This window comes from Bos taurus, chromosome 1, assembly GCF_002263795.3.
Source record: "Bos taurus isolate L1 Dominette 01449 registration number 42190680 breed Hereford chromosome 1, ARS-UCD2.0, whole genome shotgun sequence".
NCBI classification, from domain to species: Eukaryota; Metazoa; Chordata; class Mammalia; order Artiodactyla; family Bovidae; genus Bos; species Bos taurus.
Window position 1 is genome coordinate 107,236,405 of NC_037328.1, and position 14,027 is coordinate 107,250,431.

A 14,027-nucleotide genomic window follows, 5' to 3' on the forward strand; every position below is an offset into this window, starting at 1 on the left:
TACAGCAACTAGCCAGATATCACGGTTGTCCCCCTACTAATCTGTGAGCTGTGACTATGCTGTGCCAAGATGACACGGAAGGGTTTGAGGGGGTTTCTCCGCGAGGGAGGGTTCGACCATACCTAGGTGCTGCTGGCCCAGACCCGCGCGCAGCAGTCTCCAGTCCTGGCTCGCCTCCTCGCCCTCCGCCCATCCTGGGAGACCTCGACCTGTCCAGGCGAGAGGGAAAGGAGTGGAACTGCGCCCCTTCCCCTGCATCCCTAATGGTCACTGCCCTTCTCCAGAGGCTCCTGTGTCCTCTCATTCGGGAAGCAGGCACTTACGAGTGAACACAAGCCAGCCAAAGGGAGGCTGAGGGCGGCGACGTCCTCTAAAGTTGTGCTCCGGACTGGTCTGCGGCGGTCCTCCCCGCCGCGCGTGCCTAACGTTTCCTTGAACCGAATGAAATGTAGGGAAACTTAACATCCCTGGGAAAGCGGGGGTGGGGGTGGCCTCAACCCAGTCTCCGGGCCACAGGCGGGGGTCTCAGGCAACTGGCGGCGGCCGCGGCCACCCGGGCCATGGCGTCCCACCCACAGCCCCCGGCCCTGTTCTGTCCGCGTGGTCCTCGCGAGGCCGCGGGTGCTCAGATGAGCGGGAAGCGGCCCTCGCCGCCGCCGTCGGACTCCCCAGCGCCGCCACCTCGCGGGCGGCCGAGTACTGACACGGGCAACACGACCTCCCCGGGACTGAGCTGCTGCAGCCGCATGGACTCCTCGTAGGTGGGCAAGTACTTGACCTCCTCGTAGCTGGGCAGCTGCAGGAAGACCGGCGACACCACGCGCAGCTCGTGCTCCGAGGCGCAGGAGGGGGCCGAGCGTCCGCCGCCGGCCCGGCCCCGGCCGCCGCCGCCGCCACTGTCCAGCAGCGAGTCCTGAGAGCCCGCGGCCACCTCGTCGCGCAGCAGCTCGGGCGAGTCGTCGTCCTCGTCGTCGGGCGGCCCCGCAGCCCCCGGCTGCCCGGCGCCCCCCGGTGGCCCCGGCCGCGCCTGCCCGCGAGGGTACCTGCGTGGGCTGGGGCAGATGATGCGCTGCAGGAAGTAGCCGATGGCGAAGAGCACCAGCAGGATGAGCAGCCCCGAGAGCTTGCGGACGAACCAGCCCACGTTGTCGAGGAAGGCGTGCAGCGGTAGCTTGCAGCAGCGCACCGCGGTGGCGTTGGCCGCGTCGCAGCAGCGCTCCCGCTCGCCGCACGCCAGCTCCGCGCAGCCCCCGCCGCCCCGCGAGGGCGCCACCAGCGCCAGGGCCAGCAGCAGCAGCAGCGGCAGCAGCGGTGGCGGCGCGGGAGCCACCGACACGCCTTCGGCCGTGATCCCGGGTCCCCACATGGCCGGCGCGTACCGTCGCTAGGGTCCGGGGCGGGAGGTCCGTCTGTCCGCTTGTCCGTCGGCCCCTCCCCTGGCGCTCCGATCGGGTCCTGTGCGCCGCCTCCCGCGCGCCTGCTACCTGCGGCCGGAGCAGTGCTCACTCGGCCACGCTTGGGCGGAAGGAGGAGCCCGAGGCGCGCCGAAGCTGCGGGAGGCGGCCGCTTCCCGCCGCCCGAACTGCCTCTTGAGCTTCTGACCTCAACCCCGTGCTTCCAGTCGCCCCGGACGGGCGCTGGGCGTCCGGAACCGCCCAAGATGGCAGAGGCAGCCTGCGTGGGGCTGCCCTGGGCATCTTGGCTCCGGCCGGCCGCGCTCGTCCAAGCCCCTCTTGATACTCTCCGGGGCTGGAAGGGTTAACGCTCTGCGCGCAGCCTGGGAGCCCCCTGATCTTGATTAATTCAGCAGTCGCACTCTTCCCAGCCACACGGGCGGGGGCTCTTGCTAGCGTAGGTGTCTCAGTTTTAAGTGATTGAATTTCCCCAGGAATGTTATTTAAATTGACTTGCGACTGGGATTCGTTTACCCTCCTTCTTGTGATCTTTCTGATTAAAAATGGATGATGACCAATAAAGGCTAGCTCAACCCCGCCGCGGTCCCAGAGCTTGGGGGGGTTGGGGACCGCAGGATGGTTCTCCCTTCAGGCAAATCCAGAGGGCTGGGAATCCAGTACCCCCAGTAGATCTCCAGAGCACGTAGAGAATTCTTCCAAGAGGCTAAGGTCACGGCACCACGGAAGTATTCCCAGAGGGACAGGGAGGACTCGGCCAAGGTGACCCAAGTTGACGCCGACGAAGGAGAGAAGGGGCACCTATTTTCCCAAGGGCTCATCCGACAAGTCCCCACTGCGCTCGAGGGACAGAACAGGGATTTGGGTTTGGGATGGAAGGAGGCCTCTCCTGCTGCGTAAGTAACACATCCGTGAAATGTCAGGGGAAATTGGAAACGTTCTGAGCATTGGTATGAATCTAAGGGTCTTTTTCAAGGTTATTTTTGTTTGCAAAGTTTGCCTTTAAGGGAGTCTGTGCTCCAGTTTAGCGCATGGGGTCGCGTAGTCACCACTCCCTCCCTGGTTAAGCACCTTGTCGAAAAGGGAGGGAAGGCAGTTACACGGTCCTTCACACCGTGTGTCTGCTGGGTGGTGGCCTTCAGCAGCTTCTTGAAAGAAAGTGGCACCATCAAGAAGCTAGGGACTTGTGCTTTTATTAAGGCTGTCTTAAACAGTCATCTTTGTAGACTTAGGATTTATTAATTCCCTCACCGCTAAACACTTGGTCCCTTGTAGAGAAACCAAACAGGAAATTCCGTAGTCATCGAGAGAAAAAAGTAAAAGCAAAGGAAAGAATATAGAGACACACAAAACTGTAGGTCAGTAAAAGCAAAGATTTCTCTCAGAGTAAGTCACACTGTATCTCTCTAATAACCTTATGGAACAAGGTGAAGGGTGCTGGGTGATTTAGACATTTCATTCCTCCTCCTAAATGAAAACTTTCTAAATATTTCTGCGTCTGGGAGCACCTTACTTTTGCTTCACACTCCAAAGCAATCCCTCCTCCTGGAGAAGCTCCGAAGTGTCACTCAGACAAAGCTACTTCATGTGAAGCTTAGTTGAGCACAGATCCTTCTTTCTAAGCCTTCCTAAAGCCACAATATTTCTCTGCCATAGTTTGTTTTACTATGCGTGCACGCTAAGTTGCTTCAGTCAGTCAGTTCAGTCCCTCAGTCGTGTCCGACTCTTTGCGACCCAATGAATCACAGCACGCCAGGCCTCCCTGTCCATCACCAACTCCTGGAGTTTACCCAAACTCATGTCCATCGAGTTGATGATACAATCCAGCCATCTCGTCCTCTGTCGTTCCCTTCTCCTCCTGCCCCCAATTCTTCCCAGCATCAGAGTCTTTTCCAATGAGTCAACTCTTCCCATGAGGTGGCCAAAGTACTGGAGTTTCAGCTTTAGCATCATTCCTTCCAATGAACACCCAGGACTGATCTCCTTTAGAATGGATTGGTTGGATCTCCTTGCAGTCCATAGGACTCTCAAGAGTCTTCTCCAACACCACAGTTCAAAAGCATCAATTCTTCGGTGCTCAGCCTTCTTCACAGTACAACTCTCACATCCATACATGACCACTGGAAAAACCATAGCCTTGACTAAATGGACCTTTGTTGGCAAAGTAATGTCTCTGCTTTTGAATATGCTATCTAGGTTGGTCATCACTTTCCTTCCAAGGAATAAGCGTCTTTTAATTTCATGGCTGCAGTCACCATCTGCAGTGATTTTGGAGCCCAGAAAATAAAGTCTGACACTGTTTCCACTGTTTCCCCATCTATTTGCCATGAAGTGATGGGACTGGATGCCATGATCTTAGTTTTCTGAATGTTGAGCTTTAAGCCAACTTTTTCACTCTCCTCTTTGACTTTCATCAAGAGGCTTTTTAGTTCCTCTTCACTTTCTGCCATAAGGGTGGTGTCATCTGCATATCTGAGGTTATTGATATTTCTCCCGGCAATCTTGATTCCAGCTTGTGCTTCTTCCAGCCCAGCATTTCTCATAATGTACTCTGCATATAAGTTAAATAAACAGGGTGACAATATACAGCCTTGATGTACTCCTTTTCCTATTTGGAACCAGTCTGTTGTTCTATGTCCAGTTCTAACTGTTGCTTCCTAACCTGTATATAGGTTTCTCAAGAGGCAGGTCAGGTGGTCTGGTATTCCTATCTCTTTCAGAATTTTCCACAGTTTCTTGTGATCCACACAGTCAAAGGCTTTGGCATAGTCAATAAAGCAGAAATAGATGTTTTTTGTGGAACTCTCTTGCTTTTTCCATGATCCAGTGGATGTTGGCAATTTGATCTCTGGTTCTTCTGCCTTTCCTAAAACCAGCTTGAACATCTGGAAGTTCATGGTTCACATATTGCTGAAGCCTGGCTTGGAGAATTTTGAGCATTACTTTACTAGCATGTGAGATGAGTGCAATTGTGCAGTAGTTTGAGCATTCTTTGGCATTGCCTTTCTTTGGGATTGGAATGAAAACTGACCTTTTCCAGCCCTGTGGCCACTGCTGAGTTTTCCAAATTTGCTGGCATATTGAGTGCAGCACTTTCATAGCATCATCTTCCAGGATTTGAAATAGCTCAACTGGAATTCCATCACCTCCCCTAGCTTTGTTCATAGTGATGCTTTCTAAGGCCCACTTGACTTCACATTCCAGGATGTCTGGCTCTAGGTGAGCAATCACACCATCGTGATTATCTGGGTCATGAAGATCTTTTTTGTACAGTTCTTCTGTGTATTCTTGCCACCTCTTCTTAATATCTTCTGCTTCTGTTAGGTCCATATCATTTCTGTCCTTTATCGAGCCCATCTTTGCATGAAATGTTCCCTTGGTGTCTCTAATTTTGGTGTCCAATTTATTGCTACCCTGCCAGGCTCCTCTGTCCATGGGATTCTCCAGACAAGAATACTGGAGTGGATTGCCATGCCCTCCTCCAAGGGATCTTCCCAGTCCAGGGTTGAACCCACTTCTCCTACATCTTCTGCATTAGCAGGTGGGTTCTTTACCACTAGTGCCACCTGGGAAGCCCTTGTTTCTCTATATGGAAGCCAAAAACCTATTTTGTAAAGACTAGGTAACAAGGGGTTTTAAACTGTGTAAGATAACAGCGTGGAAATGATTGATTTTAAAACAATGAAGATTGTATTATTCTTTCATTCACCCATTCTTTCGCCAAATTTGCACTGAACATTTTCTGTGTTCAAGGAACTCTGCTAGGTACTTACCATCATGGAGAAATAAATTATTCCTCCCCAGCATAGAATAAACCCATGTCTTCAGCCCCAGCTGCTACTAAATGGAATAAAGGAGAAATTCCACAGAGGGAAACAAATGGCAGTTTCTTCTCTGATCATGGCTTGTTCTTACTTTCCCGAAGGAAGAATAAAATTAATGGGTTTCAGACAATCTCAAGGATGAAAGCAGTTCATAGCTTGAGATGGGCTTTGAGTACGAAGTTGAAAAAAATGTGAAGACCTCTTTGGGTTTTTATTATCTGATCTTTTAGGATTTCTGCTAGTCATAGTAGGATCAATGGTGAAAGTAAAGGGGAAGTTGTATGGTTGACAATGTGTAAGTGAAAGTGTCCTGCTTATCCTTATTTTGAAATTACTTAACAAACAGCATTTAATTTGTTTAATTTCTGTCTGCCTTTAAGAGAGTTAGAATTTGTTTGCAGAATATTAGGACACAGTAGGAAAACAATATGATCCTATATACAATAGAATATTGGCAGAATTACTTCTATGAAAATAAAGAAAAGGATGAGGTCTGCAAAATGAGTATGGAATGGATTTTTATTTGATTTTTTCTTTCCAAATTGATAGTCCCAAAGCATTATCCATTAAAGACCCTCCACAGAAACTGGCGCCTCTTTATTTCTTCTCTGATCTCTCAGTCTCACTTAATTCATTTTTGTTTGCCATGTAATTTATTGTGTACAACCTTTTGAAGGAAAGAAAAGAAACTCTATAGCTTTAAAAGCACCAAAAAAAACCCCCATGATCTTCACTACTCACCATCCGTATTCTTTTTATTTGTCTAACACACAAATAAATATGTTAGCTCCCAGGAAGTCATAAATTCAAGCCACTTAGTGAGGAAGATGGAATTTAATTGTATGTTCCATAGAATAATTGAAAGATAAAAGAAGGTCACAATATAGAAATTAAAAAGAAACCTTATTTTGTTGAAAATTGGCACCAAACTGTGTGTAAATAAGTGTGTGCAAAAGTTAAAAAAGAAAACAAAACCCGATGGGAAGGGAGATGGGAACTGAATTTATCCAAAGAGCACAGTCTCTTGGAGTACAGCTTAATCAAGTTTAAGAACAATTAACTGCTTTGTCTTGCTGTGGTGCTTGAAGAATATTTTCTGAAAAATTTATCTTCCTTGTTATTTACATTCATGTGAATGAATGCCAAGTAAGCCATATTTTTCAACTTTATAGAACAGAAGAAAGGAAAAAGAACACAAGCAGACTGGCTGCTGTTGCACGTGCTTCTGGAAGTGTCCTGACAGCTTGAGAAAGACAGGGTGGCCCATCATGCAACTTTCTGTTGTCTCATATGGTACCTGGTCCCGAAGGGAACTTCTCTCCGAGGTCTGCTGTGAGTTCGTGCCTTCAAACCTGGAAAGCAGTAACTCTGCTCTTCTCACGTCCCTCCTTTAAAAGGTCTAAACATGGCCAGTTAGGACCTTGTAAACCATCCGGTTTCTAAGAACCCCCTTTTTGGATGTGCAGCATTTCCCCTTACTACTAATTTGCTATTAAAGTTGATTCATTAATGTCCTCGTTTCATGGTCTCCCTCCTGTGCAATATGGCCTTGTACATTGAGGGTTTTATGGTAAATAGTGTATATCTGCATAAATATGTCTACCTAGAAATGATTTGTGATCTGAAATATTCTGCTTTGACATTCAAATCATATTGCTTTCATCACTCATTTAATAAATATTTAATTAGGGCCCACTCTGAACTGAGCATTCTACTCTGTTCTGGGCACACTATAAAATCAAACGGTTCCCTGTCCTCAGGAAGCTTGCTGGGGGTGGGGAGGTGGGGGTAGGGGAGAGAACAACAGAGCTAATCAGTCAAATTAATGAATCACTAATTCCGAACAAAGATCCATGATTATAAAGGAGAAATGCAGGGACTGCCCCGGCAGTCCAGTAGTTAAGACACTGAGCTTCCACTGCCGGGGACAAGGGTTCAATCCCTGCTTGGAGCAACTAAGATCAAACCTTGCCAGTGAAGCCAAGAAAAAAAAAAAAAGAAGTGCAGGATCTGGACATGATCTGGATTGAAGTAGGGTGGGGGTGTCAGCTGCAAAGTTTTCCCTGAGAAAGAGCTCCTTAAGAAAGGACAAAACTAGGAGAAACCATGTTCTCCAGGCAGGGGAAACTTCACAGGGACCAGTTCCCCAGGTGGGAAGACTCGCACACGTCATCTCATGCTTGGGGCAAAGCCTGTGTAATTTCTGCCTCAAGAGTTGAGACTCTCTTAAAGATTAGTTTTAAGTAGAGTCAAGTCATGCCTCAATGTTGTTCGATTTTAAACCAAATCCGGTTCCCTGTAGGGTCTGTAACAGGTTGCGTGATTGGTTACCTCTGCAGTCCTACTCAGTCTTTCCTCGGAGACTGGAAATTCCAGCACTGTTTTCTCTTCTCTCCATCTACACTAGCCAGACTTGGAGTGGAGTCTGGATTTCCTTTCAGCTCTATCAGTTGGCAGCTTTCCCACAAAAGGCTTCTTCAAGCCAAATGCTTGAAGTAGACGAAAAGTCAAAATAAGATTGTTGTTGTTTTTCAGTCGCTAAGTCATGTCCAACTCTTTGTCACCCCATGGACTGCAGCACATCCCTGTCCCTCACTGTCTCCTGGAGTTTGCCCAAGTTCATGTCCATTGAGTTAGTGATTCTTTCTAACCATCTCATCCTCTGCCACCCTCTTCTCTTTTTCTCAGCATCAGGGTCTTTTCCAATGAGTTGGCTGTTTGCATCAGGTGACCAAATTATTGGAGCTTCAGCTTGAGTGTCAGTCCTTCCAATGAGTATCCAGGGTTGATTGCCTTTAGGATTGACTGATCTCCTTGCTGTCTATGGGATCTCTCAAGAGTCTTCTCCAATACCACAATTCAAAAGCATCAAGGTGGTTTGTATCTTTTCAATTTAGGCGCAAAAGGAAATAGAAGTCTTCCTCCCATGCTTGAAACTAGAAACAAAAGGTTGGTTGTATTCAGGCTCTTAGGAAAATCATAACATCTACATTTGTATTTGGCCTTTCAGCTTTCAAAATATTTCCCCATGCATTGTTGTGTTCTATCCTTCCTACATTCTTATGAAATGGTTTGAAATCATCATTTATACCTTTTTCCAGGTGAAGAGAGGTTAAAACATCCGAATCACAGAGGAAGTTGTTGGCAGTGCTGAAAGTGGGATCCAAGCCTTGTGAATCCAATTCTGGTTAAAAAGAATGGAGAAGTCTCGTACCATCTCACTGACTTGCACCAGGCCAAAGGAACCCCTGGGGGAAATACTTGTGTTCCCTCAACCAACATCCGATGTATTAAGAGCCCATTTATAAGGAAAACAGAGCTGGACTCTGTTCTAGACCATAAGTACAAAATTTTTCTGAGGACATAAAGCTTTTATTTATGTCATTTTTGTGGCCACTTTCGGTAACCCATTAATAATGGTTCAGGTAATAATGTGATAGGCCAGCTATTTTTGTATGCATTTCTGAAAACAACAAAAAAAATCCTTTCCCCTCCTTCACTCTGTAACATTCTTTACATGAACTAAGTCATCTAATTCACATTGATATGCTAATGGTACATGATTGAGAAAAGAAGTATATACTGGGTTCTGAAACACAAAATGAATACAGGAAACTGTCAGTGACTTAGCTGTCTATATTTAATTTTGCTTCATAACAATTCATCAGTTAATTTCTCATGGCAAACTTTTCTATTGCTGGAGATATAAAAATCAAACTGTAAATATGAGAGATATTTAGTGAGGCCAAGAAGATCTGAAATTAGAATTGCAATTATGTCAGCTGAATAAATTTCTTTTTCACTCATACTTTTTTAAATGGTCAGATTGTTGAAGTTAGAATATATCTGTCAGTAAGCTGAGGTACCAGCCAAATGCTCACACTGGCAGAAAACTCAGATAGCATGAAATTATTTCATACAATGAAATAATTTCATAAGGTGAAACATTTTTACACTCCATTATTTTAACTCGAAGCTAGTAATATATTCTTTGCCTCTCTTTCATTACAAGGAGAAATTGGTTGTTAATACCTCCTTCCACATATTCTCATATTTCACATATTTCACATTTCACATATTCTGTAGCCCTAGATAGTGTGAGGTTGGTGTTTTTGCTCAGGATCCTGCATGTGACCTTATAGTTACAGGGCAGCAGGACCGGGGCACTGACTCTGAGCTTCCCATTAGTCCCCAGGCAGGGCTGTGGTCCATCTCCCCAGCACTCTGCTTCTAATGTAAAATGGCATGGGATAACTCTTCAGTGAGACTTGCCTTAAAATATAATGAATGTAGTCAAATATCCACAATTGCCGTTAACAGTTTTCATTGAAGATTTATGCAACAATGAATTTTTAAAGAGCCTCTTAGGTGTAATCTTAAATTTCCTTTTCATCTTGATTTTTCACTCCTTCCTTCCTATATCCTTCACTTCAATAAATGACTGCCTGAGACAGCAGCCAAACCCCCTGCTTTAGCAGTGTTGTCTTTTCCCTTTTGCTGTGCCCTCCACCAGTAATTCTCTTTTTCTGTCTCTGTAGGTCAAATTGGGAGATTAGCATTCACATACACACACCACCATGTGTAAAACGGACAGCTTGTGGGAACCCGCTGTGAAGCACAGGAAGCTCAGCTCTGGTGCTTTGTGATGACTTAGAGGGTGGGAGGGGGTGAGGGGTCAGTAGGAGAGCAGTTCAAGTAGGAGGAATGTGTGTGTGTGTGTGTGTGTGTATGATTCACTGCATTGTGAATTATATTCCAATTAAAAATATACATATAAGACACAGCTCCAATGTCACTTCCTCTCCAAAATTTATAAAACTCATCTCCAAATCCAGTGACCCCAGCTGGAAGTTATCTCTTTCTTCTCAGAATCCTCTTAACATTATCTCCCATTTGTGACAATTCTCATTCTCTACTTCATATTTTAGGTATTGGGTACATATGTTAACCCTGGGGTTTTTAGAAACCTGTTTATGGCAGTAGACTTTGTGTCTGGGCCCCTGTGGAGCAGTGGTTTTCCATCTCTCTGTGAACTGGTGCCATTTTGACTAGTACTTTGGGAAGCTCACTTGAAGAGCTCCCCTTGCTTACACACTACCTTCCCCTCATTGCTATGCTGTTTGAATGTCTACTATGCTCCTGTCTGCTTGACTGTGCACTACTGAAAGTTTTCACTTGTTCCTTTCCTGTCAACACATCATCTTGCTATAGTTGTGAGATTCGCTGTTAGGCCACTCTTCTTCCTGCAGGAACATTTATACTGCTGATCATGAGTCATAGGACCCATTCTGTTCATCATTCCATGGGACAGGTATCACCATGTATGTGTGGGGCTCAATTGGGACAAAATGGACCCATCAGAGTTGGGAGCACATCTATGAAGAGCTTACAGCACTCCAGAAAGCCATGGCGCCATCATTTAGGAATCTTTGCCTTGGCAACTTGAACCTCATAAATGCTAAATGTGTTTTTATGGAATTAATTTACCTAAGTGTATGACTCTGTTTATATTTTCAACCTGTAGCCCTTTCTTGAGTAACAATACCATGGTTTTGCTACCTGCAGAATGAATTATTTTACATATGTATTCTTTCAAGCAAAAAGAATATTTCCCCCTTGTTAGCATCTCTAGGGAGAAGGCAATGGCAACCCACTCCAGTACTCTTGCCTGGAAAATCCCATGGACGGAAGAGCCTGGTAGGCTGCCCTCTATGGGGTCGCACAGAGTTGGACACGACTGAAGCGACTTAGCAGCAGCAGCAGCGTCTCTAGACCAGGAATTTAGAGAACAGGCCTGTATCTACACAGTGACCTGCCTTCTGAAACCCTTTAGCTTCAGCTACTGGAAGACACAGTTTTCACATGTTAACTTTAATATCTGGGCCAATCTTGGGCATTTTTACTTTTAGGTCCGGACCTCAATTTACAGGATTGTTTACCTTATATCATAGGAAGGCTGCCTTATAACATAGGTGGGCTGATCTCTGGAGGGTGCCTTTTTCTGTTAGTGGGATTTGGCAGGGTTCAGCCAGTGGGAGGATGGAGGGCAGTAGAAGGGAGAAGCCGAGGTGGGGGCTCTGGCAGCTCTTACATGCTCCCATAGGTCTGCGGTGGTCCACCCCAGCACCCAGACTCCCATAAGAACACTTCCTCCTTCCCTCTGTCGCTAGTCACCAGGCTACTTCACCATCCCCTGAGGATTCTGAGCTGTTGCTGTGTAACCAGTCTCTTGTATTTCATTCTCTCTGTTTTAAGTCCCCAGGATGGTCTGTGTTCCTGGTTGGACTTGACGGATACAGTGCCGCTGAAACACCTTCTCCAGCTCTAGGGACATAAAGATGACAAATCACATGATTCCTCTGATCGTATAGATTGAAGAGAATAGTATTCTTCACTCTGTTGCCAAAGACTGGCTTCCATCCATATGGAAAAGTTGGCCTCAATTGCAAGTGACAAGCAGACAGTGTTAATACTGCTCTGTGACCTTAAGCACATAGTCTCTGGGTCTGCATGTCTTCATCTGTAAAATAAATGGTATAATAATATTGACCTCATAGAATTATGAGGATTAAATGAATGAATACATATAAAGTGCTTACAACACTGCTTGGCACATAGAGAGCTCTATATAAGTGTTAACTATTATTATTTAACTAAAAAGAGCTCATTATCTTTTCTTGCCAGTTATTTTAATTCTGAAAATGGTGAAGTACAAAGCTAATTTGTTGTAGGATTTTCATGACTTTATTAGATCTGTAACTTGTCTTCCTGAATCAGCCAAAGACAAATGGAAGCCATTAACTTTGCAGAGTTTAATATTTGGCCTGAGCTTTATCATCATTGGAAATGCTATCAGAATTAGCCACATAAATTTGTTACTGAATTTGGAAAACAGTTTGGAAGCATTATATCTTCTATGAAATTCTCCCTTTTGAATGATTCCTTTTAGCATTCAGTCCAAAAAAGCCTTGTTTTCCTTATGAACCTGTCAAAGCCTTCTCTTTTTTCATCATGGTAATTATGTAAATGGCCATAAATCCTTTTTGGTTTTGGTTGCTGGAGAGCACAGAACTAAATTTAAAGTTTAGTTGTATAATTTGTGCTTGGTTGCCCCTGCCCCATATTTGTTTCTACTTAATTTGGCCTTGGTTTTATCATTCAATTGATTTTTTGATTGATTCCATTATATTTCACCATTTCTGTTAGTGTTATGGGTTACAGCAAATTCTTTCTGGAATAAGATGTGATAAATAAATAAGATGTGTTATAAATAAATAACACTAAATTCAATTTGTAGGGTTTTTAGAGTGTGTTTTCCATCAATATGTTATTCTTTGTGTGTGTTAGTTGCTCAGTCATGTCTACGTTTTGCGACCCATGAATGTAGCCCACCAGGCTAGCCTCTGTCCTTGGGATTCTCCAGGCATGAATACTGGAGAAGGTTGCCATGCCTTTCTCCAGGGGATCTTCCTGAATATGTTATTCTACATCACCGAATTCACTGGGGAGGGGGCGGTGGAGGGGGTAGCGGAGGAATGGGTTGGAAGTATGGGATTAGTATATATAAACTATTGTATGTGGAATGGATAAACAGCAAGGTCCTACTATATAGAACATGAAACTATATCCAATATCCTGTGATAAACCATAAAGGAAAAGAATATGAAAAAATAATATATATATGTATAAGTGAATCACTTTTCTGTATAGAAGGAATTAACATATAGTAAATCAACTATACTTCAATGAAATAAATTTTAATGAAGAGATTAATCTCTAGGTAAAAAATTATATTCATAGGTAGCTGAACTTTTCAGCATGGCCCATCTTGGGAAGTTGAAGTGGTTTGGTCACATGCCTCGGTCATTTTTATTTCAGAATCAATTGTAATAAACTGCCAAAGTCTTACAGAGCATGAATTCTATGGTATGTTATTGTTATTTGGAAAAAGCATTTTGTGGTCAAGTAAGTTTGGGAAATGCCCAGTTATAGAAAATTATGTCTCACTGCTTCAGGAGTTTTTAGAGCCTGAATTAAGTACATTGTGATTCTCTAAAAAGGAAACAATATAAAGTAGAATTTTCCTAACTTGCATAATCAAGGAACTCTCTCCACTGCCATTTTTTTCATTCTTAATTGAAACTCCGGTTAATATTTTGAGGAGTTAGGATTCTCTTATATTTCCTATAGACTAGATTTTCCCTATATAGTTTAGGCAAGTACTACTTTTTAATTAAGTTTAAGTCTAATTAAGAAAATAGGTGATGCTGGTGATGATGGTGATGCTGTTCACCATCAATTAAGAGCATTCTTTAGAATCAGGAATCTTGAAGATTTCTTAATTCTTAAAAATTCATCTTATTATAATAATAAAAGCAGATTGTTTGAAAGTAAATGCACTTTTTTTAGTGTTCGGGCCTCTTAAGCACTGTTTCTGCTTAAAATCAACTTACCTGGACAGAAATGTAAAATCAATGACCACGTCACTAATGTGACATCTAAACTGTTCAGTATCATGGAGCCATAATTTAGTTTTAGACAAGAGTCAGATTAAAAGTGAGTAAGAATAGAGTTAAAGGGATCAAGCTGTGAATATAAGAATTTTTTAAATGATGTGATTGGGAAATAAAAGTAATCACTTTCGAGCACTTTCCCATATATAAACCTCAAACAGAAGGCACAATTTTATTAAGATTGACAAGACTAATCTATAATTAAAGCGATTTGGAAAGACATTTAACCATGATTTACTTTTTCTTAAAGCTGAACAAAATGGATGCTGTTAAGTGGA

At 44.2% G+C, this 14,027-nt stretch overlaps 1 protein-coding gene across 1 annotated transcript; it reads right to left on the minus strand.

The window, feature by feature from the left end:
* Positions 1–548: 548 nt before the first annotated feature.
* On the minus strand, positions 549–1,453 carry C1H3orf80 (chromosome 1 C3orf80 homolog). The gene has a single exon (XM_003585689.6). It carries the CDS (start codon positions 1,364–1,366, stop codon positions 626–628), a length of 741 nt encoding a protein of 246 aa, XP_003585737.2. The 5' UTR covers positions 1,367–1,453; the 3' UTR covers positions 549–625.
* Between the last annotated feature and the right edge of the window lie 12,574 nt (positions 1,454–14,027).